Here is a 26,101-nt window from a genome sequence, read left to right as displayed (position 1 = left end):
AAATTACGTATTTCAACAACTCTTGTCTTCAAACTTGTTAGGCAATCATATGTACCTACGGGGGAATGATGGCCAGCTACACAGGAGGGTGATTTTCACTTAGGAGAAGGAGGCCATGCTGACCGAGATGCATGTTGGCCATTTCGGAGTGGGCAAGTGAAATAACCTTTTGTTTGTTGATCACGTTCTATTATATCAGAAATGATTATGATCTCAATGAATGTCGTATCAGAGAGAACACAATGTTTCAATTTATCACCTTGCGCTTAAAGGTCAGTACCAGTCTAGCCTGACAGAAGTTTGAGAGGGTGAAGACTGTGGCCCAGGAGTTAAAGCCCATCAGTTGTTTCAACATGGCACAAGATCGGTAAGTGTCACAGTTCAAATTTTGCCCTGATAAGTTATTTTGTAATGGTTGCTTTATTTTACCACTGCAGAGTTCAATATTATGGGTTGTGTGTCATTATCCTTACAAATATGAAAATCTGCATACTGAATGACACAGATACGGGTAAGAATTAAGTCATCTTCTCTCTAACACTTTATATGTTAGAGGTGGACCTCATTTGGACCCTTCACGAAATTTAGGAATGGCAACAGTCTGACGGCGACCGATTATTTTACCAAGTGTGTCACGCGGGACTAGGTGTGTGAGGAAGAATCAGGCGCAGAGAGCAGAGAGTTCCACAGGGAAAAAGTGCACTTTAATGCGGCACAAAAAACAAGCCCACAACACAGGGCGCGGAAATAAATAGACCACCCAAAACACAGGGTACCAGGTCTGGAACACGAACACACCTAAAACACGCACACACGTAACAAAGAATAATCCCGCACAAAACAAGGGCGGGTAAACGTACTTTAAATAAGGAAGCCCATCAAGCACACAGCTAGACACAGGTGCAACTAATAAGACAAAACAAACAGACAACGAAAAAAGGATCGGTGGCGGCTAGTAGGCCGGTGACGACGACCGCCGAGCACCGCCCGAACAGGCAGGGGAGCCAACTTCGGCGGAAGTCGTGACAAAGTGGATGGAGGCAATACACATTAAGGTCTGTAAAGGAAGAGAACGTGCTTAACTCCCTTCTGTAACCCATTTAAAAAAGGGTGCTTGGAACCAAAAATAGATTTTATTTTGTGTGATACGCATCAAGGACAACACTGGCGAGGCCACCTCCAAGGCGATGATGGACATCTTCAACACCCACGGTTCTCCTAAGGTCATCTTAAGTGACCGAGGTCGTGAACTCTGGAACAAGGTACGGATGTTATAGGTTATATTCTGTCACCAATGGTTTGTTTTTTGTTTTTTTTACAATTAGTTTGAGTTTTTCCTTGTTACATAATCAGACATTTCAATATCTTCCATTGTCAATAGATATTCCTTTCCACCCCCTCCTCCAGGTTTGGATGAACAAACCAACCACACCCCTAAGACTGCCATGGGCAAGTCCCTTGACGGGTTCCAGGTATGGTGGGAGGACAACCTGAAGGTCATTCTCTTTGCACACAACAGCAGCTTCCAGAGTACTCACCCTATTGCCTGTTGTATGGACAGGAGCTGCAACTGTTGACTGAGGTAAACATTGCAATAGTTTATACAATTATTGGATATACTGTAGTATTTAAAATTTGTGATTGACATCTAGTTGTTTGTCTATTGCTATTTTTGTATGGACAAGGCGCAGGAGAAACAGAAGGAGAGCAACTGGAGGAGAATCAAGGAGGGGACCGACATCCGGGCGAATGACTTGGTTTGGAAGGACGAAAGGAGGCGAGATCTGAGAATCCTTGCTGCTCTGTTGCTCCTAGCTGGGGTCACCATCCATAAAGGTGATTATAAAAATCTCAGATGATAACTATTTGCATTTGCCTCCTCGTGATGGCCGGCATCGCCATGCTGTCAGCAGTACCAACACTGGCCCGGGGGTTTCTCCAAATAGTCAATCTCAAGGCTAAGTACTGGGTCACATTAAGTAACCTCCGCTGCCAGGTAGGTACTGTTAAGGTGTATGACTCCAGTGGTTGTGACACCACCCCAGAGTTTCTATCACTAACTCACCTCTCTCATCTTTTCCAGGGACCATCCCTTACCTCCCTCATCCACCCCACTGACATAAAACATTACAGACAGGTCTCCTTTCTTTTCTGTTCGCCATTAACATTATTGCATGTCTAATCAAACAGTTCAATTAAATCATTCACTACCTGTATTTTTACATAACCTGTGTGTTTGCTTGTTTACTTCTCTGCCTCCTACCCTGTTCCCTTTACACTGCTCCTGTTCTCCCGGATCTAGGGGTTCTGCCCAAAACCCAGACATTGGTCCACCTGATGTCCTCTATTACCAACCACCCTCCAACTTTTCATCACATCATCTACAGCTACTGTTGTTGTCATGTTGTCAATATCTGCTAAGAAATGTTCTTGCTCTATCATACTGGGCACATAATGTGAGATACACAGATGAACTAAAAATACTAGCATTGCAAACACTCAGAACCAACAGAGCAGCAGTGCCTGGACTTCGCTGTCTAACTCTTTGAGTTCCCCTTCCGAGACTGATTGCCTGTTGAGAACAAGTGACAGGCAGAACCTCCCACTCACACAGCACCCACCTCCTCTCTATTCCACCCACCAGAATTCAGTATTTCAGGCTCTGATTGCCATGTGAGTGAAAATCTGTGAAAGTAAATTGACACTGAGCAAGACCGTTTGATAGGCTAGAAAACTATGCAGAAATAATCGTGGAGTTAATCATTGTTATAGCCTAGATCACTATATATAATCTGGACCGTTGTTTTTTCTAAGGCTAAGCAAACAAGGGGTAGCATATGCTTTTTACCTGTCTCTATAACAAGGGTTAGGCCTATATCCTCACATACCGTCTCAATTTGAGCCCTGCTTTTAACCATAAGACATCTCCCCAGAAATGTATAGCCTACGGATTGCATGGTGACAGTGATTGTGTCTGTTAAACCAGTAAACTGGGAAATCTGGGGAAAAAACGGGGTCAAATCATGACATCAGTGATTTTCAGGTCAGAGAAAGATGCCAGAGTTTCTGAATTGGAATTCCAAGTTGAATGACCGTTCAAAACAATTTTTCCCAGTCTGAGCTTGTTTTTTCCCCGAGTTCCCAGTTGTCTTGAATGCAGCACTGAAGTTGGAAGTCAGAGATTGCAGAGTTCCCAGTTGTTTTGAATGCGCCACTAGAGACCTAGACTGTCTCTTATTTCTGAATAGGGCTCTACCTCCAACAAAGAAGCCCTTGTGTCTGTATTGATGTGAGAAATAGGCATATCTACACAGTAATGGTGGCTGGCTGCGATATCAACTAGCCTAATAATTTTTGTATTGAAGTGATATGCCTATTTTAGCAAAATCGACAAATGAAATTGATTAGATTACTCTGGCAATGAAATTTAATTTTTACAAAATCATGTACATGTAGACGTTTGTAATGCGTTCATGGTGAGATTGTTCATAATAAACTTACAAGCAAACTGACGCGTGACGTGTCAGTGCCACATTACACGACGTGACCACTACGTAAGCATTATTAGAACTATAATCTCCTTCAATATGTGTCTTTACACACCTAGGCCTAGGCTATTGATTGATTCAAGACAAGGTCGTTTTCATTGATCTCAGTTTGTCAGTGTCAAAGTAGCCTGCCATTTCAATAATTTTTGTGGTATTAACAAAGATTGAGCCAAAGTATCCAGTCATGTAAAATTATGTAGAATTGCATGAAATGCGTTTATAAAAGGCCAACGTTTTCAAAGCACTTCATGGCTACAGACGTGAGTGCTACGGGTCAGTAGTCATTTAGGCGGGTTACCCGCCGTTCTTGGGCACAGGCACTATGGTGGTCTGCTTAAAACATGTTGGTATTACAGACTCGGACAGGGAGAGGTTGAAAATGTCAGTGAAGACACTTGCTAGTTGGTCAGCGCATGCTCACATTACACGTCCTGGTAATCCATCTGGCCCTGCGGCCTTGTGAATGTTGACCTGTCTAAAGGTCTTACTCACATCGGCTGTGGAGAGCGTGATCAGTCTTCCGGTACAGCTGGTGCCCTCATGCATGTGTTATTTGCCTCGAAGCGAGCATAGAAGTAGTTTAGCTCGTCTGGTAGGCTCGTGTCACTGGGCGTCTCTCGGCTGTGCTTCCCTTTGTAGCCTGTAATGGTTTGCAAGCCCTGCCACATCTGACGAGCGTCAGAGCCGGTGTAGTACGACTCGATCTTAGTCCTGTATTGAAGCTTTGCCTGTTTGATGGTTTGTCTGAGGGCATAGCGGAATTTCTTATAAGCTTCCGGGTTAGAGTCCCGCTCCTTGAAAGCTCCTCTAGCCTTTAACTCAGTGCGGATGCTGCCTGTAATCCATGGCTTCTGGTTGGGGTATGTACGTACATGTTGCCTCTACTCTACTGCTCTCTGCCAGTATGCAAATGCTATGATATGAATGCAATGCTTTATTATAAAGGAGTTTTTTTGTTGTTGTATGCATTCCAGTACCTCAGTACTCCCCAGGTCACCCCGCTCTCTTGGTCACTGTTTGTTCCGGCACCTCCCGATTTACAAATTAAGCACCGGTGGCTGTTAATGGTACTGATTTTTCTCTCTCTCTCTGTGTGTGTGTCTGTAAGTAGAAAAAAGCATGTTGACTCACCCTACTTGTAGAGAAATGTCAATGCCAACCTCTTTCATGTTGCCTAAATGGTCTATGACTCTGTCATACAGTACATGCTTTTAGTTTTTGTTGTCCTAGGCTACCTGGCTAAAATGCTTGATCGATAGCCGTCGAATACCGGCGTGTATTCATGAATGCATCTCGTTCTTTCGTTGTCCACCGGTGACTAGCTATCAATTTCCTAAATTAGCCTTTAATGGATATAGGGATTTGGACTTCAAATCAAATGTATTTAAATAGCCCTTCTTACATCAGCTGATATCTCAAAGTGCTGTACAGAAACCCAGCCTAAAACCCCAAACAGCAAGCAATGCAGGTGTAGAAGCACGGTGGCTAGGAAAAACTCCCTAGAAAGGCCAAAACCTAGGAAGAAACCTAGAGAGGAACCAGGCTATGAGGGGTGGCCAGTCCTCTTCTGGCTATGCCGGGTGGAGATTATAACGGAACATGGCCAAGATGTTCAAATGTTCATAAATGACCAGCATGGTCAAATAATAATAATCACAGTAGTTGACGAGGGTGCAGCAAGTCAGCACCTCAGGAGTAAATGTCAGTTTGCTTTTCATAGCCGATCATTAAGAGTATCTCTACCGCTCCTGCTGTCTCTAGAGAGTTGAAAACAGCAGGTCCGGGACAGGTAGCACGTCCGGTGAACAGGTCAGGGTTCCATAGCCGCAGGCAGAACAGTTGAAACTGGAGCAGCAGCACGGCCAGGTGGACTGGGGACAGCAAGGAGTCATCATGCCAGGTAGTCCTGAGGCATGGTCCTAGGGCTCAGGTCCTCCGAGAGAGAGAAAGAAAGAGAGAATTAGAGAGAGCATACTTAAATTCACACAGGACACCGGATAAGACAGAAGAAGTACTCCAGATATAACAAACTGACCCTAGCCCCCCGACACATAAACTACTGCAACATAAATACTGGAGGCTGAGACAGGAGGGGTCAGGAGACACTGTGGCCCCATCCGATGAAACCCCCGGACAGAGCCAAACAGGAAGGATATAACCCCACCCACTTTGCCAAAGCACAGCCCCCACACCACTAGAGGGATATCTTCAACCACCAACTTACCATCCTGAGACAAGGCCGAGTATAGCCCACAAAGATCTCTGCCACGGCACAACCCAAGGGGGGGGCGCCAACCCAGACAGGAAGATCACGTCAGTGACTCAACCCACTCAAGTGACGCACCCCTCCTAGGGACGGCATGAAAGGGCACCAGTAAGCCAGTGACTCAGCCCCTGTAATAGGGTTAGAGGCAGAGAATCCCAGTGAGGAGAGGGGAACCGGCCAGGCAGAGACAGCAAGGGCGGTTCGTTGCTCCAGAGCCTTTCCGTTCACCTTCACACTCCTGGGCCAGACTACACTCAATCATATGACCCACTGAAGAGATGAGTCTTCAGTAAAGACTTAAAAGTTGAGACCGAGTCTGCGTCTCTCACATGGATAGGCAGACCATTCCATAAAAATGGAGCTCTATAGGAGAAAGCCCTGCCTCCAGCTGTTTGCTTAGAAATTCTAGGGACAATTAGGAGGCCTGCGTCTTGTGACCGTAGCGTACGTGTAGGTATGTACGGCAGGACCAAATCGGAAAGATAGGTAGGAGCAAGCCCATGTAATGCTTTGTAGGTTAGCAGTAAAACCTTGAATGCCTTCTTGCAGCATGCCTAAGGCACGTTCACACAGCTGAGCAGGGACCCTGGGCATCTTTCTTTTGGTGTTTTTCAGAGTCAGTAGAAAGGCCTCTTTAGTGACCTAGGTTTTCATAACTGTGACCTTAATTGCCTACCGTCTGTAAGCTGTTAGTGTCTTAACGACCGTTCCACAGGTGCATGTTCCTTAATTGTTTATGGTTCATTGAACAAGCATGGGAAACAGTGTTTAAACCCTTTACAATGAAGATCTGTGAAGTTATTTGGATTTTTACAAATTATCTTTGAAAGACAGGGTCCTGAAAAAGGGATGTTTCTTTTTTTGCTGAGTTTATATACAGTACCATTCCAAAGTTTGGACACCTACTCATTCCAGGGTTTTTCTTTATTTTCACAATTTTCTACATTGTAGAATAAAAGTGAAGACATAAAAACTATGAAATAACACATATGGAATCATGTAGTAACCAAAAAAACAAATCAAAATATAATTTATATCTGAGATTCTTCAAAGTAGCCACCCTTTGCCTTGATGACAGCTTTGCACACTTTTGGCATTCTCTCAACCAGCTTCATGATGTAGTCACCTGGAATGCATTTCAAATAACAGGTGTGCCTTATTAAAAGTACATTTGTGGAATTTCTTTCCTTCTTAATGCATTTGAGCCAATCAGTTGTGACAAGGTAGGGATGGTATACTGAAGATAGCCCTACTTGGTAAAAGACCAAGTCCATATTATGGCAAGAACAGGAAATAAACGACAGTCCATCATTACTTTAAGACATGAAGGTCAGTCAATCCGGAAAATCTCAAGAACTTTGAAAATTACTTCAAGTGCAGTCACAAAAACCTTTTAAGCACTATGATGAAACAGGCCTATGATGCACTATGATGAGGACCGCCACAGGAAAGGAAGACCCAGAGTTACCTCTGCTGCAGAGGACAAGTTCATTAGAGTTAACTGCATGTCAGATTGCAGACCAAGTAAATGCTTCACGGAGGTCAAGTAACAGACACATCTCAACATCAACTGTTCAGAGGAGACTGAGTGAATCAGGCCTTTATGGTCGAATTGCTGCAAAGAAACCAATACTAAAGTACACAAATAAGAAAAAGAGACTTGCTTGGGCCAAGAAACACGAGCAATGGACATTTAGACCGGTGGAAATCTGTCCTTTGGTCTGACAAGTCCAGATTTGCGATTTTTGGTTCCAATTGCCGTGTCTTTGTGAGATGCAGAGTAGGTGAACGGATGATCTCCGCATGTGTGGTTCCCAACATGAAGTATGGAGGAGGAGGTGTGATGGTGCTTTGCTGGTGACACTGTCTGTGATTTTTTTTAGAATTCAAGGCACACTTAACATGCATTGGCTACCACAGCATTCTGCAGCGATACGCCATTCCATCTGGTTTGCACTTAGTCCCACTATCATTTGTTTTTCAACAGGACAATGACCCAACACACCTCCAGGCTGTGTAAGGACTATGTGACCAAAAAGGAGAGTGATGGAGTGCTGCATCAGATGGCCTGGCCTCCACAATCACCTGACCTCAACCCAATTGAGATGGTTTGAGATGAGTTGGACGCAGAGTGAAGGAAAAGCAGCCAACAAGAGCTCAGCATATGTGGGAAGTCCTTGAAGGCTGTTGGAAAAGCATTCCAGGTGAAGCAGGTTGAGAGAATGCCAAGGGTGTGCAAAGCTGTAAAGGCAAAGGGTGGCTACTTAGAAGAATCTCAATATAAAATATATTTTGATTTGTTTAACATTTCTTTTGTCCAAACTTTTTACTGGTACTATATATCAATGAATTGGCAAGGGCACTAGAACAGTGTGCAGCACCCGGCCTCACCCTACTAGAATCCCGGCCTCACCCTACTAGAAGTGAAATGTCTACTGTTTGCTGTTGATCTGGTGCTTCTGTCCCCAACTAAGGAGGGCCTACAGCAGCACCTAGATCTTCTGCACAGATTCTGTCAGACCTGGGCCCTGACAGTGAATTCCAGTAAGACAAAAATAATGGTGTTCCAAAAAAGGTCCAGTTGCCAAGACCACAAATACAAATGGCATCTAGACACCATTGCCCCAGAGCACACAAAAAAACTATACTTATCTCAGCCTTAACATCCGCACCACAGGTAACTTACACAAAGCTGTGAACGATCTGAAAGACAAGGTAAGAAGGGCCTTCTACACCATGAAAAGGAACATAAAATATGACTTTCCAAATAGGATCTGGCTAAAAATACTTGAAACAATTATAGTACCCATTGCCCTTTATGGTTGTGAGGTCTGGGTGTCCACTCACCAACCAAGAATTCACAATAAGGGACAAACACCAAATTGAGAAACTGCATGCAGAATTCTGCAAAAATATCTTACATGCGTAACGTAAAATACCAAATAATGCATGCAGAGCAAAATTAGGACGATATCTGCTATTGAACAAAATTCAGAAAAGAGCCGTTAAATTCTACAACCACCTAAAAATAAGCGATTCCTAAACCTTCCATAAAAAAGCTATCACCTACAGAGAGATTAACCTAGAGTAGAGTCCTCTCAGCAAGCTGGTTCTGAGGCTCTGTTCACAAACAGATTGAGTAGTTATTTATGATATAAGGTGATTTGTAGATCAGTTAGTCTTGACTTTAAAGTTGGTTGCAATGTCGACTCCAGTTATCCTATGAAATTAAATTTAGCCTCCGGTAAACAGGCGGGAGGCGGGGAGAAACTGGTAGCTAGCTAGGTATAACACCGTTAGACAGTGAGATTTTCATCGTTTGGGCAAAAGACCGCCCTCTGTCCTTTCTCCTCCGTCCTCCCTCATCTGTGACCCGGAAACCAATAAGTAGTCTAGTGGTCGAGGAATGTGTCAATTCGTTAGTAGGCAAACGGAAGTGGCCTCCCCTCCTCGATCGACCTTTCATCGAGGTTACTCATGTGTATCCCACTGCTGAAGAGTTTTAAATCTACTGTAGGGGGTAGGGTCCCAAAGACCCTCCCCATTATTGATTAAGTGGACCTTAAGATTCATATGCTTGTCGCACTATTGTACTGTTGCTATGTGTCTGAACTCTGCTTGTACAATCTATATTAGTCTTTGCGGTTAAGCCCTAGCTGTTGCAAGTGTGCTTGCAGGCTGGGTGTGAGTGAGACCAAAACTAGATAAAGAGAAGTAACCACTCTGGTTTTGACATTTGGATCTTGTGTGACATTGGACAATGCTACTGAACTCAGAGAATCTACTGTACTAGGTTACCTTAAGGTAACCTCAGCTTATTGCTGCACATATACTTCGACTGTTGGTGATCACACCACCAGGGAGTGATCACATGTATACAATCAGCTGCACCCTTTGGTTGGTTGCAGAACTTACTGAGACATACATGCTGTGTTTCCATTGTTAACTTCTGTCTGCAATTGCATTAATAAAGGTTTGATTGATTTACTTAAAGATATTGTCTGACTGCTGATTTCACCAATAAGCCAATGATTGACAAGGGACAAGGAACCTACCCCGACATTACCACACTGTAAACGTCATTAGCTTAATGAGCGCGAGTGGAGAACGAACGTCTCTGACCTTTTTCAAAAGGAGGCGAGAGAGGACGGAGGACAGGACGCAGGAGGTGAGCACATCTAATTGATAAAAGGCCATAGTCCTTCGCCCCCGCCGGCCGAGCACTGCTTTCCCACAGTTCTGTTAACGTTACGGCGAGGATGTCTGTTGTATTTATTACATCACTTCCTCACAGCTTTGATAGAGAGGTGTGGTGTGGCTGGTATATCTGTTACATCTGCTATCCAACACATCAACAGATTACACATACATTAAGGTATAATATTGCACATTAATTATACTACTACAATGATGGCATAGCCTAACGAAAAACTCTAATACTTTTATTACCCTTTTGACCCACATTTTAATCACATAGACAGTCAGGGGAAATCCAGAATATCAGGTCTCCGTTACACAGCAGGTGGGAGACAGGGCGACACCGTGTTCTAGCTAGCTAACTAGCAAGCTAGCTAGTTAGCACACGGTCTCCCCCGCCTGCTGGAGGCGTGTCCTTTGCCACCGCCTGTCGGGCAGTTCTGATTTCCTGCAGATGGAGGAATGCCCACATGCAGTTTAAGCCCCAAATTGCGGGCTGCAATCATACACTATTTGAGCGCGCAAGTTTGGCTTTTTGAAATCCGCAGGTACACTGTGCAGGATGGCTGTTTGACAGGTTTACTGAAAATTATAAATGTGACAGAAGCTTTTCAAATGCTAAAATGCACACACAACACTTTTAATTATTGCATGGGAAGCTTTGACCATTGTGAATTAATAATCTGAGACCAACAACGAAAATAATACAATCTAACTGACAAAAATGCATTACCATGCCTGAAACATTTCAGAGGAACATTACTTTTTATTAAAATACTTTATTGTAGAAGCTTACATCACAATGATTGTTCCTATTTAAAAAGTTCAGAATAAATCCTAATTACAAATGTATTGGGTTGTTCTCATTTTGCAGTCTGATTGAGAAATCTAAACATGAAATAGAATAGCTTAATGCACATTACATTTCTGTATGTTGTAATGTAAATTATCCAGGCATCAATCACATCAGATTTGTACCACATGGATTCCATTTATAAAGGTTTGATCTCTCTCCCATACATCCCACCCCCCCCCCAGCTAATTTCAATTTGCTCTGTTTTCCAGATAATTAAAATGATCAGTTTACGTAAAACAGGATCATATACTTGAACAAACCCAGAGAGACACTAACGCTCTAATCATGCTGTTACTAGGGCTGTCAAGATGAAGTCTTCAGAATACAGATCTAAGTTATATTTAATTTAACTAAAAAGGCGCAGTGGAGCACCCAGTTAGGGAGGGTGGGAAATAACTTGGGAGGGAAGTTAACGTTAGGTCCAGGATAAGGCATTCATCACAGCTGTGTAGCTCAATGTACTACCTCTGCATATAAATAAAAAATAATGATATGGGTGTCAGCAAGAAGTCCACTTTTGCAACAATGCTTGATTCCCCTTTTCTGTTCATATTCTCTGTTGCAATGTCAATAAAACAAGCAATCTCAATAATGATAAAACTTGATTGATGAAATAGGCAAGGACGACTACTCATTCTGTTGTCGTTCCATTTAAAGCAAGTAACAATCTAATTTCTTAATTTTGGGGGGATTCTAATTACTAATTCATTAATACCCATAAAGAGAAACATACAAGACAACTTCAAAACTACAAGTATGGAGGTCAAGACTCATCAGGGAGGATTTATTTTCTTTGAGTTAATCAGAGAAATCTGCTGAAACTGAGTAAATCATGCATCTTACTAACAGATGGGCCAACAGTGATTTCACATATTTAAAATTGGTAATAGATCTCAGCAGTATCTGTTAAGAGGAATAACAGAGTAAGCTACATTCAATATCTGTTAATGAGGTATAACAGGCATTTCCCTATACGTGGCCAGTGTGTAATTACGAGTAGAGGTTGAAATGAAATTCTATAGATCATGATGGCCAAAGATGGCAGAATTCAGTTCCACTGCTTTCCCATTTGCAAATTACCCCTGATTACAAGTAGGCATTATGGGAGGCTGTCCACCTTTGGCTGAAGGTCCCCTTCTCCAGTAACACACTTACGCAACTCTGAAGCTGTGCCAGTGTGATATCATGTATAAACTCCCTTGATTTTCTATGACTAGGCCTGCAGTCTGTTTAGCTATCATTTCACTTCGTGACATATGCCAAAGACTATTCTGTTTAGCATAACAAGGAGTGGAATGATAGCTAAACAGCCTGGTACCCAGACTACTTTTTGTGTGTGTGTAGGGGGGGGGGGGGGGTGTTATGGCTTTGCCACTAGCATATCGGAATTGCTGACCTTATACACTAAGGGACTTCATTACGCACATCGGACTGCAATGCTAAGTACACACCCAAAATTATACTCCCGATTTTCCACTTCATCTGTTCTTATACCTGCCTTGATAGTCAGTAAACAGATTGGATATCCCTGCCACGGATTCCTCGGTCTATGTCCACAGGTACACTGCTTCTTGACACAATGCCCGCTTAACCCGGATGCCAGCCAAAGTACCAAGCATTAATTCAGATTAAGACGATTACGAAATTAAGCCATCTAATCACTTCTCGAATTCATTTAGTAGTAATGAACCGCTGTCCTCCGGTCGTCAAATGTTCTGAATATGGTTGTGTACAACCCTGCGACCAAGCCACAGATGCGTGCCTGGCGCACACACAAACACAGCAGTGAGCCCTAGGTTCACCCAGAGCAGAAAACAAACAGAAGTGGTCCTGATGTGGTCAGGACATTGAACTAAACCAACATCAACTGGGCTCCTGCCCCTTTACAAATATTACTATGGGTGTGGACACATTTTACTAGGATGCCATCATCCTTGCAAATGTGACAGACTAATGTCTTGAAGCCTCATTACTCCATTCCATTTGACATTGACAGCCACTATGGAACCCATCCATACAGTTAAAATAAGTTTCAATGCCTGCAGCACACAAGATGAACACCCAAAATTATAGCATCAATGACAGCAGACACTGAGGGGCAATGTTGATACTGGAGTGCTGTGAAGGAGGATAGATCATTTGAGTACTTGGCAAAGATATAGTTTTCATGTTGTATTCATATCCAAAAGGTAACATATAAAGGAAATAGAAAGGGAAGAAGACCGCCGTCCCTCTAGTCTTGGCAACCACAAGGATGTGCAGAAGATCTATACATTTAATCATGACAATATTCCAAGACCAACAGAGAAAATAAGTGTAGGTGGTGGTCTTGACAAACATTGTATACTGTATGTATTTTCCTTATCCGCAGAGGCATATCTTGCGATATTATTCAATTCACATCAAAAAGCTCATAAAAAGTCAGAGCCACACGTTTATTGTGATAACTAGAAATGTATTGAGCCCAATAATATAAAATCCTTTGTAAGGTTTGTGAACAAATAGTAGTGGAAAAAATGTTATTCATCTTCTATACCATTCCAGACTCATGCTTCACTTTATAGCATGTCAAACAGCAATTGATATAAAAAACAAAAAAAAATACAGGAAAAACATTAACAGGTTTCTCTCCGTAAAGGAGTAATTTACAAAAACACTGAGCCACAGGAAAGTCAGACACAGAGGGGTTTAAAAGCAAACTGGAAAAAATCCTTGAGTAATCCACTTATTGCTTTCTGGATGAGAGAAAAGAGGACGAGTGTAGGGAGTCTATGCAGACTGGTCTCTCGTGAAGGATTCTGTTCTGTTGGATGGGACCAAAGCTGGGTCAGAATGGACCTCAATACTAGTGTATCTGTTTGCATGAACATGAAGAGTGATGACGGAATGTTGTGGACCAGAGGGGAAATGGGGACAGCTGGCTACTGGTCCGTTGGCATGTCTCTGTCTGTTTCTGCTTTAGAGGGTTGCCCCGGCGACGGTGTGTGGGGAGGTCGGGACACGGGGGCAATCCCATGTGCCATAGCCAGGTTCCCTGCAACAATTCCCTCCACTGCAGCGCCTGCCCCCGTCAGGCCTCCTGCTGCCACTCCCACTAGACCAGTAGAGAACCTGTTGACAAATGAAGAGTTGAGACAGAAGAATTAGAATAGCATTATATGGAATTATCTTTCTAGGGTCATATAACACAAGCCAGATGTCATCAATACCTGGAGCTGTCTTTACTGTCACTCATGTATTACCTACAGGTGCTTACTGTCCCTCTTAACAGTCTCCACAAAGCATGGTCGTACCTGTAATCAGTAACTCCGTTGTGTTCCGAGTGCATAGCCCCAGGGTCCATGCCAGGCCATTGGGGCATTGCCATCAGATACTCCTTGTTCACACAGTTCTTCAGACTGTCAGGGATGCGGCCTGTTTGGGAAAAAAACACCACAACAGTCAAACTGATCAAAGTCTACTTAATGACAACTCTTGATAAGGTTTTTTGGGATGGACTACAAAACAACTTGTGTGCTGTGATAGATAAACTATATCACTTAGTGGTTAGGGCTACTGTGCCAAGTCTCACGTGGACCGACTGTTGTTCACTCTGCACAGAAATGGAAATGTATCATTGTATCCTAGTGTATGTGCCTAACGCCTATAAATATGCTGATATACACCGAGGCTTGCATAACTGAATACCTGTGATGGCCCGGCGCACTTCCCTAGCTGCCTCCTCCCGCGCCTCGAGTGACGCCTGCTCACTGTACCAGGATGCGTGGGGAGTGCAAACCAGATTGGGGGCATCCTTCAATGGGCCCTGAGAGAAGCTGGAGAAGTACAGATAAACAGACCGGTGAGACAGATTAAAGAGTGTGTGCAAGGGGGTGTTCATAAAAAAAAAAAATGTAAATGGTGAATCACAACCGTCAAACCAGTTATTGTTTGCACGTTTTAAATGACTGGGCTATAAGCAGGATGAAGAGGCTATAAGTGCCTGTGGGCTGGGAGGAAGCTGACCTGAAGGGCTCTGTCTCGTGTACGTCCAAGGCAGCACCCCGTATCCTGCCCTCTTTCAGTGCCTGGGCCAGGGCCCTCTCATCCACCAGGCCCCCGCGAGCCGTGTTAACCAAAAATGCTCCCTGACGCATCTGCACATATGACAGATCAGTCAGCAAGCCATGCAGACAAAAATAACACATTGGTAATGAGGGTGTTGTGGGTGGCAGAAATGGTGTACACGTGTGTGTTGGGGTTGTCACAATACCAGAATTTCTACTTTGATTTCAATACCAGGTTTAGTATCACAATACTTGATACCCCAGTAGAGACAGCCAAGTATGCATAAATCAATTAGACTTTGTTTCTACTAATACAAATACATAATGGTAATCATTTATTTGAATGGTACATCTCTATTGCTAAACTGGGTAAATCAAGATGTAGCCTAGGCCTAGCCACAATACAGGTAAATGCATTCTCAATAGGTGTGCATGCATTGAGTGGAGTTTGTTTTGCCTGATTTCATGGGGCTACAGATGACAATCTGTTTCCCTTCCATTTGGGACTTATTTTATTGTACTGATCAACATTTGCATAGAAGTAGATTATTTCCAAAAAATGTGCGCCGTCTCTTTAAAATAATAAACAAAGGGGCTTGTAGACAGGACCCCGACACCGAATATTGGTGGAGTACAAACAAATATTTTAAGGTCCAAGCTATGGGGCCGTGCCAGCAATAGAAAATTGATTATAGCGTGCAAGAAACCTATAAATAAAGGGGCTGGAGGACAGGACCCCAACACCTTATAATGGTGGCGAATACATATAAGTAAGGGAACAATATAAGTTGGCTCCAGCCAGCGGCAGGTCAGGGCCCCCCGTTCTGACGTCATTCACGAGGCAGTCTGTTCGCTGATCATCTTTGGCAGAAACGAGAGACCGCATGAGGGGGAGCTAACATGATGCAGCCCAGACTCCCAGTGCAGGCTAGCAATGACTAACGCCTCAATCACACCGACAGCGTCATTGCATTTCGGTACACCAGAAGTACATTCATTTCCAATGGAAATCTACGTTTGCTTTGCAGCATTGCTTTGCAGAGGCAGTTGCAGTGCGTTCTGTGTGGTGCATATGTTGGATTTATCGAACGTATGCGTGAAACTGTACGCGTAGGCGGCTTGACAGAAATGGTACCAGAAGGTGAATGTTGAACTTTTTGTTGCACACATATCCAGATGTGACAACGACGCTATCGGTGTGATCAAGGCGGAAGTGGAGCAGGCACGGTGCACGCTATAATAAGGGGTCGACTGGACTGATAGATCCGCAATTGAGAGAACTACCCGAAAGTAACAAATTCTAGTACCGAACCGTTTTTCCATGTTAAGAGTATCGAAAAAGTACAGAAGCGTCGGTATACCTTGCAACAGTAGTGGGCGTGTGTCTTATACCTGTTTAATGGTGAAGTCGTTGATGAGGTGATGGTTGTGCTCGTTGAGGCTGCAGTGCAGTGACACACAGTCAGAGTGGATGAGCAGGTCCTGCAGGGTGGCCATTCTCTGCAGGCCCAGAGAGCGCTCCACTCCGTCTGGCAGGTAGGGGTCGTAGAACATCACACTGAAGCCAAAAGCCTTGGCCCGCAGCGCTACAGCTTGGCCCACTCGCCCTGCGCCACAAGATACACTCAGACTGGAGGATGGCGTAGCGGTCAGAGGAACCTCTCACTACTTCTCAGAAAACTAAAAATGATTTACTTTAAATATACATTAAAATGGTCTGAGAGGACACCAATAATAATAATAATAATGATTATATATATATTTTTTTAAATACACTGCAACTTCAAAACAGATCACATCAGAAAACTTGAATCAACATATGTGTCCTATGATGACTGCACTTGCAGAGAGCCCTCGCTAAGACAAGATCAATTTCCCTCCTCACCCAGGCCGATGATGCCCAGCGTCTCTCCCCGGATGCGGGCAGCTCCGCTGGCCACTTCCCTGATCTGCTCCACGCTGGAAGCCCTGGTGCCCTCTCTCATAGCCTGGTGCATCCAGGTGACGCGGCGGTACAGGTTCAGGATCAGACACATGGACGTGTCTGCCGTCTCTTCCACTGATGTCGCAGGCACATTACACACAGCTATACCTGAGGGGGACAGAGCACAAAGGAGACAGCGATTAGTTACGATACATATTGAGGTGAATGGATGGATGGGTGTAGTAGGTAGGAGAAAAAGAGATGGGAGTTGAAGCAAAGTATTGATCCAGTAGCCAACCTAGTTCAGCCGCAGCCTTGATGTCCACGTTGTCAAAGCCACTGCCAATTCGCACAATGATCCGCAGGCCCTTGAACTTGTCCAGGTCTTCCCGCGAAAGGCTGATGGTGTGGTACATCAGGGCGCCCACTGCCTCATTCAGTACCTGAAGCACCAGGGAGAGAATGTACGAGTTCAGACATATCCTTATTCTACCATCGCATTAAAAGAGCAAATACATTCCCTAACTCCATTGAGTTGGAAATAGCCCCCCACCACAAAAACAACAGACAGGTTCATGAAGCATCCATTTCCCAACTTTAAAAAAAATGCTGATAGATACTTAGAGGTGTATAGGAGAGTAGTGGTGCTGGGAGAGATAGTTGGTTACCTTCTCGTGGATCTCCTGGGTGGACTGGGCATCACAGAAGGCCACTGTGGCCACGTCCTTCAGGACAGGCATCTCTACGGTGCAGTCACGCCCATCCAACAGAGCCACCAGGGGCCGCGGGTGCATCGGCCCATTCAGAATCGGGGGGCGAATGCCTAGATAAATACAACAAATCAATTTCAGCAATGTCAAATGGGATCCCCCCAATGTCTCCTTTCTATAGCGTCAATCAGATAGACCATCTACATGATCACATAGGCCAAACTGTCAATTTCCACAGTTTCCTCAACATCTGCATGTATAAGATTGATTGGGGAACACAATCAATAAAACCACCAAAAACATACGTCATTTGTTTTGTTCTTTATGATCGTAACAATGAAAACCCATCAGAAATTGCTGTAAAATAATTATATTTTCACTTTCAAAGTGATGTATTAAATACAAAGTTACATTTTACACTCTAAAAACATGATTCAAGTGTTCACTGAAGTCTAGGGATTACAATGATATACAGTATATCATCATATTGTGTCACTTAAGAAACGCGACAGGAAACCTGCCCTGTACACGTCACTAAGTAAAATCCCATATGAATGCATTATGTCCAGCATGGACAGAGGTAACCCATTTTTTTCAAAATCCCTTTATGACGACCACAACACATCTACAAAAAGCCAGGATGTGTCTCAAAGTTAGTGTCATTGCAAATTTAACCTATTACACTCTAAGGCAGCAGTATTCCAAAATTCCCACCAACTAGATCCATGGTGCCAAAAAGGACAGGTTTCAAAATGTCAGTATTTCAATAAATAATTGCTACATAATGCCCAATGATGGCTTAACATTTTTGGGTTTATTGAGAACACAATAAAATGGCCCAAACATACCATACAGTGCCTTCAGAAAGTATTCACACCCGTAAACTTTTGCCTACACACACACTACCCTATAATGTCAAAGTGGAATTATGTTTCTCAACATTTTTATAAATTAAAACAAAATAAAAAGCCGAAATGTCTTGAGTTAAAAGGTATTTGTTATGGCAAGCCTAATTAAGTTCAGGAGCAAAACGTTGCTTAACACATAAGTTGCATGGAATCACTGTGTGGAATAATAGTGTTTAACATTATTTTTGAATGACTACCTAAATCTCTGTACCCCACACACAGATAAACGTAAGGTCCCTCAGTCAAGCAGTGAATTTCAACCACAATGACCAGGGACGTTTTCCAATGCCTCGCAAACAATGGCAGCTATTGGTAGATGGGTAATAATACAAAAAAAACAGATATTGAGTATTCCTTTGAGCATGGTGAAGTTAACAATTACACTTTGTGGTGCACCCAGTCACTACAAAGACACAGGTGTCCTTGCTAACTCAGTTGCCGGAGAGGAATGAAACCGCTCAGTGATTTCACGAGGCCATGGTGAATTTAAAACAGTTAGAGTTTAATGGCTGTGATAGGAGAAAACTGAGGATGGATCAACAACAGTTGTTGTTACTCCACAATACTAACCTAATTGACAGAGTAAAAAAATAAAAGCCTGTACAGAATAAAAATATTCCTTAACATGCATCCTGTTTCCAACAATGCAATAAAGTAATAATGAAAAATAAAAAAAGTGGCAAAGCTATTAACTTTTGGACCTGAATACAAAGTGTTATGTTTGGGGCAAATCCAATTTAAAACATTACTGAGTACCACTGTACATATTTTCAAGTATAGTGGTGGCTGAATCATGTTATGGCTATGCTTGTAATTGTTAAGGACGGGAGTTTTTCAGGATTAAAAAAAAACTGAATGGAGCTAAGCACAGGCAAAAACCTGGAGGAAAACCTGTTTCGGTCTGCTTTCCAACAGACATTGGGAGAGGAATTCACCTTTTAGCAGGACAATAACCTAAAACACAAGGTCAAATCTACACTGGAGTTGCTTGCCAAGAAGACATTGACTGTTCCTGAGTGGCCTAGATGGTTATTACTACCCGAACTCTACCCAGGTTACCATTGTTTTTAAATGTTTCAAATTGCTTTACATTTAAAATCACTTAGTGTTAAGGGGAAAGTCGCTGCTCAGCTATTTTCAGGTCTCACTGACACAGAGTACCAGAGTTCCTCCATGGAGATGGGAGAACCTTCCAGAAAGACAACCATCTCTGCAGCACTCCACCAATCAGGCCTTTAAGGTAGAGTGGCCAGACGGAAGCCACTCCTCAGTAAAAGGCACATGACAGCCCGCTTGGAGTTTGCCAAAAGTCACCTAAAGGACTGTCAGACCATGAGAAACAAGATTCTCTGGTCTGATGAAACCAAGATTGAACTCTTTGGCCTGAATGCCAGCGTCACGTCTGGAGGAAACCTGGCACCATCTCTACGGTGAAGCACGGTGGTGGCAGCACCATGCTGTGGGGATGTTTTTCAGCGGCAGAGACTGGGAGACTAGTCAGGGTCGAGGGAAAGATTAAGAGAGCAAAGTACAGAGAGATCCTTGATGAAAACCTGCTCCAGAGTGCTCAGCACCTCAGACTGGGGCGTTGGTTCACCTTCCAACTGGACAACGACCCTAAGCACACAGCCAAGACAACGCAGGAGTGGCTTCGGGACAAGTTTCTGAATGTCCTGGAGCGGCCCAGCCAGAGCCCGGATTTGAACCCGATCTAACATATCTTGAGACCTGAAAATAGCTGTGCAGCGACGCTCCCCATCCAACCTGACAGAGCTTGAGGGGATCTGTAGAGAAGAATGGGAGAAACTCCCCAAATACAGATGTGCCAAGCTTGTAGCATCATACCCAAGAAGACTCGAGTCTGTAATCGCAGACAAAGGTGCTTCAACAAAGTACTGAGTAAAGGATCTGAATACTTATGTAAATGTGATATTCCAGTTTAGTTTATTTCTAAAAAACAGCTTTTGCTTTTTCATTATGGGGTATTGTGTGTGTGTGTGTGGGGGGGGGGGGGGGGGGGGGGGGGGCAAATGTAATCCATTTTAGAATGAGGCTGCAACTTAAAATGTGGATAAAGTCAAGGGGTCTGAATTCTTTCCGAATGCACTATATATAAAAATTGCCATTTCAGAGTACACAATACACAAAGCTGTCTGCTCCATTCTCAAATACAGACAAGGCAGTCCTCCAACCCCCACCAGACCACTCCTCATCAGGGGAGACTCCTCCAGCAGATTAGCAGAAGGGTGCGGTTGGGGGCACAGGCTTGTTGAGCTATCATGACCTAAATGTCTATGTCTGGAGGCAGAAACCCCTGCCCTTCTGCAACAATACACAGCCTGCCTGCCAGCCCTATCGTCACAAACATCTCATAAATAAACGTACATACGATGTACACCTAAATTAGCAAAGATAGATAATAGGGATGGGCATTTGAAATTATTTCACTATTCGAATAATAATCACATTTATTAAAACCCTTTTTACATTCGCAGATGTCATGATATTTAAGATACCTGGATAGTCAAAACACATGTAATAAAGCATGTCTTTTTTTTTGTACTTCAATTGAGACTTGCTAGCACGACTGGAGTGGCAGGGGCCGGTAAGGGTGTATGGCAGAGAGGGTGCAAGCGAGTAGCCAAACCGACTTGCGCTAGTCAAACGTGTTGTTGCCATAGATTATGTATACCATCTGGTAGTGCCCGTCTTAACTTCATCAGATATTTGTAAAGAAGCTAGCTAGCTACAGTAGAGGCTATGTTGCTGTGCTGCCTGTACTTGACTCCCAACAACTCCATTCATATGAAACAACAGGCTGTTTGTTAATCAATCATTGTAGCTACTCCTAATTTAGCCAAAAATAATTATGTCATTGTATTTCCATTTAGAAATACCCAATTTCACTTGCTCATATGGCGCCTTTCACTGCAGCGCTGCATTGATTGAACGACAATAACAACAACCTACACGTGTGAAATGTGTGTAGGCTACCTGTGCGCCTTTTTTTATGGGGCACACTCAAACTGTTGTACATTTTTTATGTCATGGTCTATCCTTGTAGGCTATATAGCAACATCACAGATAATTGTATTTCATTTTAAACTAAGCCTTTTCATAGTTAAAATAGGCCTTATTTTTTATTGTCTTCAAAAATGACTAGTCTCCGAGTAATCAAATACTCATTTCAGTTTGGATATTCGAATAACCATGCCCATCCCTAAGAGATAGCTGGAAGATAATTCATTAACAGTTGAGAAATCCCCTAAAGTAATGCAGCAATTTAACTCTGCTAATCCTTAAAGGGCAGTAGAATGCCAACCCACTCCAATAGCGCAATTCTAAAACGTTAAGGCCAGAGTGCCAAGTAGAGACAGCAGAAAACTCTGAATGACAAGCAAAAAAAATAGCAATTACCAGTGTCTTTCTAAATCATGACACTAAACACAAGTGGAAATGGAATTAACAGGCACACAAGGGGCCTTTCGTGAAGCTACAATTTTTTTTCTTCCAAAGAGAAGCCTAGACATTATTGATTCTTTAAAGAGACGAGAATGCAGTACTCAAAGCAACAGCACTGCGTGCACACAGACCACGACACTTGTGACTGTCAATTCCTTCCTTTGCTTAATATGAAGGCTCCAAGTACAGATTACTGTTCTGTTTGCCAACAAATTCCATCATTCCTCCTCAAGGACAACTCATGGAAAAATAAATTGCTTTTTTGGCTCATTCTAATCTGATCCAGAAAATGAAACATAGCAGTAATAAGGCGCTAGTCTGACAAATCTTCACAGGCGATTGGAGCAGAATATAAACACACAACAAAAGCAGAGCGCTCACCAAACCTACAAAAATAACCCATTTCTATCTATACAAAACAAAGGCATGATTACAAATGAACCTAAAGACAACAACAACAAAAAGGTGCACGACAGAAAGATAGCAGAGCTGGCAACACACATGCACCATATGGTCTTGGAGACAGACGCCTGGCAGTGTGTGTGCATGACCATGTGTGTGTGTGTGTGGAAAGCCTGGTCTGACCGGCAGCAGGGCCATGCACACAATGCAATTCATTCAGCGTTCATTCATTCTCCCCCTCCGCCTGCCACTGTGGGTGTAAGTGAGCTCGCAGGGAGGGGTGGCTGATAATGCTGCAGGACCCCACCCAGCCCCCTGCCACACAAGCTCCAGAGCACTCTCTCTCTCTCTCTCACACACACACACACAATACCAGAAGAGACCCCAAGGACAAAAATGCTAAACCAAATAGCAGCTTTGTACTCTGTCCTATCCATCTACCCCTGCTTCCCCTCTCTCGTCCCAGAAAAACAAGACATTCATCCTCCTAACCTTGCATGCTGCAGTTGACCAGCCTTTCTTCCTCTCCTTCTCCACTTACAGCTACTGTCAGAATGCTTTCGCTTGGCACAATCCCAGGCAAACACCCTCCTCCTTCTGCCTGCCCCCTGCTCCAATCAGAGGGAGGAACAATTCAGCCTTAACCAACCAAAACAAAGCTTATTAGCATTGAGACGCTAGGTTAGGTAGTCCTGCATGTGCGCCATTTGTGGACAAAAAAGGAATAACTTTTGGGGGACTTATTTTGACACCGAGGTAAGCAGAGAGGTGGGTCTACAACAGATCCACGTTTGGAAAGTCTGTTTAATAATACGATCCTTTAGGTATTTTGTCTCAAATTCCCATAATGACCAACCCTCCTGCCCACTTGCACAGTAAGTTGAAATGGAATTGGCTTCCCGCAGACTGTTTTTGTGCAACCCAATACAATAGAAAGCAACGCTAGTGTATGTAAATATACCCACGTTGCTAAGAGCAGCTAGGCTGCTACTTGATATGCAGTAAACTAGATTAATAATAAAGTGCATAATATGCCAAAAGCTATTGAAGAAAAAATTACAATAAAACATAGCCTAACCACATGTAAACCCTTGAAAAGGCACAGTGCTTTCAAAACTGAATTTTCTGTAGTAGATAGTGTGGATATATGTAAATAGATCTATGAGGTTGGAATAATACTGTTGAATTGTGAAAATTATGATAATGCCCTTTAAGTGTAAGAGCAGTTTGAAAAGACCCCCTGAAATTTCAGCATGGGGATGGAGTTTTAGTTAATAGACCAATAAGAAAGAGTTCCAAACCTCTGTAAATAACAGCAAACCCAGCAACTGATTGATGGAGCCCACTGTGCACTTGGGGACCTTCAATGCTGCAGAAATGTTTTGGTACTCTTTCCCAAATCTGTGCCTCGCTCTATGGACAATTACTTCAACCTCATGGCTTGTTTTTTTTGCTGTGACATGCATCGTCAACTGTGGGACCATATAAAAGACAGGTGTGCTTTTCCAAATCATGTCAATTGAATTTACCACAGGTGGACTTCAATCAAGTTGTAGAAACATCTCAAGGATGATCAATGGAAACAGGACAGTCCTGAGCTCAATTTCAAGTCTCATAGCAAAGGATCTGAATAATTATGTAAGTAAGGTATGTTTTTTTATTTTTAATAAATTAGCTAAAATTTCAAACAATTTTTTTGTTTTGTCATTATGGGGTATTGTGTGTGTAGATAGTTTTCTCAAACTATTTCTTTAAAACATTTTAGAAAAAGGCTGTAATGTAACAAAATGTGGAAGAAGAGAAGGGGTCTGAATACTTTCCAAATGCACTCCTGTTTTTATCAATGTATGTAACCTAAACAGCCAGTGATGACTTGACAAACGCAACATGAAGGACCACAGGCAGGCACCCTCGCTCTTTTGTCGATTATGGAATTAGAGCTGTTATTCAATCAATCATTGGAAAACCCTTCCCTTCACACATTGGACAGAGTATAACACTGGTCGCATTCCCCTGCTCAGATGCTGCATAAATTAACCAATGGTTGCGTGCCACTTCATCAACTGTTTCATCAATTGACAGATTGCTATAACATATGTGGTTTGCTGATACGTAAAATAACTATCCAGGCGTTATAAGATCTGGCATGTCAGTAACGCCTGGGCAGAGGAACGCTCCTATTGTCTGCCATAATGAAGTCAAGCACAACTTCATGCTGTCCATCACCTATTTATGTCTATGGTCCATCATCAGGCCATTCTACATTGGATAAAAAAAAATATAAAATTTTCAAGAATCCTTAGCTATGTTAGTTAGCTACAGAAGCTTGTACACGTGGATTGTCAGTCCCTAACGTGATATGGTAAAAAGTATGTACTGACCTTCACAAATGCGGTCCAGCCTCTGGCGCTTGACTTTGTGCTTATCCATGAGAGCCATCAGCGTTTTTCACCCCAGCCAAAGCACAAACAGACCAAAGGCTTAGCTGTGAGGTACACAAGACAAATAGTCAAAACACTTCCTGGGGAACAATGTGTACCGATGTAAGCCTAATAAAATTAACAGCGTTTCAATATTTAGATAAATTAGTTACGTGACAGGCTTAGCTACTAATTCATAAAGTTGCTAGCCACGCGACTAGTCGTAGCTATGGCTAATAAAGTTGTTTACTTAACTCTGCTTAGATTTTTTTTTTGCTAACTAACTATTTTAGTTAACCCCCCTAGCTAGCATGACTGCTGGCAAGAGCCATCACAGACAATTAGGGGCTAACTACCCAACTCATTTCCATATTAACTTTCACACTATTCTGGCTTCTTAGCTAACGTTAGCTAGCTAGCTAATACGTAAAACACTTTGAAGCTTCAGTTTATAAGTAGCTAACGTTAGCTAAATAGCTAAGCAGTAAGCAATATACAAACTTTAACGTTAACTATGTACTGTAGCTGGCTAAATGTTGTTAGATAACTGTTAGCAGCCTAACTAGCCATCGTCAGCAAACTAAAAAGTAGTTAGCTAGCCTAACAATTAAAAGTCAGTAGCCAAGAAAGTCGTGTGGCTAACATGGCTAGTTAGCGTACCGAACACCAGGTAAACGTGAGTGTTCGCGAAAACAGGCCTGTTTTACAAAGCTATCAGCTAGCTAGTAAGCTAATAATAACTAGCTAGCGCTGATAAATTACAGGCATACATCAACACACAAGTTCAAGCGGCGAAAAACAATTTTTTGTTTCAATAGAATAATACGACGACTAACGTTTCGGAGCAGTAACATTGTAGCTGTTGGATCAGATCAGACCACTAATTGGTAGCTAGCTAAGGTTCATTCATTACCAAATAGTGCAGGTTCTATTCTTAGTGCTGTGGGGTCAAAATTAGTTGTCTTCCCACTGATCCGCTCGTCATGAATCCAAACAGTTTGTTTAGAGGAGTCAGGTGACAGACGAGTCACAGAATGAAGAAAATCCTATATAAAGCACTGTTAGTTGAGTGTGGCGCCTTCACGTAACACAGGAGGTATTGCATCTGGCAGGCCGCACACTGACCATCCGCCCGATTGCTCAGGGACCACATTTGAGGTCGATTAATTTTTTTCAAGATGGCAAAGATCATAATGTATTCTCAACCACAGGCAGGCTGCTACTTCCCTTTTCCATGTATTGCCCAATTTAATCGCTACAGTTCCAGTGAATCTAGTGGAGGGCAGTCACAGACAGGACAAGAGTGGACTCTTACTGTGCTACTTGAGGATATCTTGATGTCATGGCATGATGGGCCATCAC

General features: G+C 43.0%; 1 protein-coding gene across 2 annotated transcripts; it reads right to left on the bottom strand.

Annotated features, from left to right (window-relative positions):
- Window positions 1-10,780: 10,780 nt before the first annotated feature.
- LOC120032451 (C-terminal-binding protein 1-like) lies at window positions 10,781-25,763 on the bottom strand. Of its 2 annotated transcripts, XM_038978559.1 has the most exons (10): window positions 25,653-25,763; window positions 24,701-24,804; window positions 17,506-17,660; window positions 17,136-17,280; window positions 16,799-17,005; window positions 16,306-16,520; window positions 14,873-15,003; window positions 14,555-14,682; window positions 14,161-14,281; window positions 10,781-13,978 (listed from the first exon to the last, which is right to left on the bottom strand). In XM_038978559.1, the coding sequence occupies exons 2-10, from the start codon at window positions 24,756-24,758 to the stop codon at window positions 13,789-13,791; spliced, it is 1,350 nt and encodes a 449-aa protein (XP_038834487.1). In that variant the 5' UTR covers window positions 24,759-24,804; window positions 25,653-25,763; the 3' UTR covers window positions 10,781-13,788. The 2 variants fall into 2 exon arrangements, with proteins under 2 accessions (XP_038834487.1, XP_038834494.1); XM_038978566.1 differs by lacking the exons at window positions 24,701-24,804; window positions 25,653-25,763 and adding an exon at window positions 22,812-22,930.
- Between the last annotated feature and the right edge of the window lie 338 nt (window positions 25,764-26,101).

The sequence above is a fragment of the Salvelinus namaycush genome, chromosome 3, assembly GCF_016432855.1.
Source record: "Salvelinus namaycush isolate Seneca chromosome 3, SaNama_1.0, whole genome shotgun sequence".
NCBI classification, from domain to species: domain Eukaryota; kingdom Metazoa; phylum Chordata; class Actinopteri; order Salmoniformes; family Salmonidae; genus Salvelinus; species Salvelinus namaycush.
The sequence above is the reverse complement of the archived record's forward strand: the minus strand, read 5'-3'. Positions and strand labels throughout refer to the sequence as shown.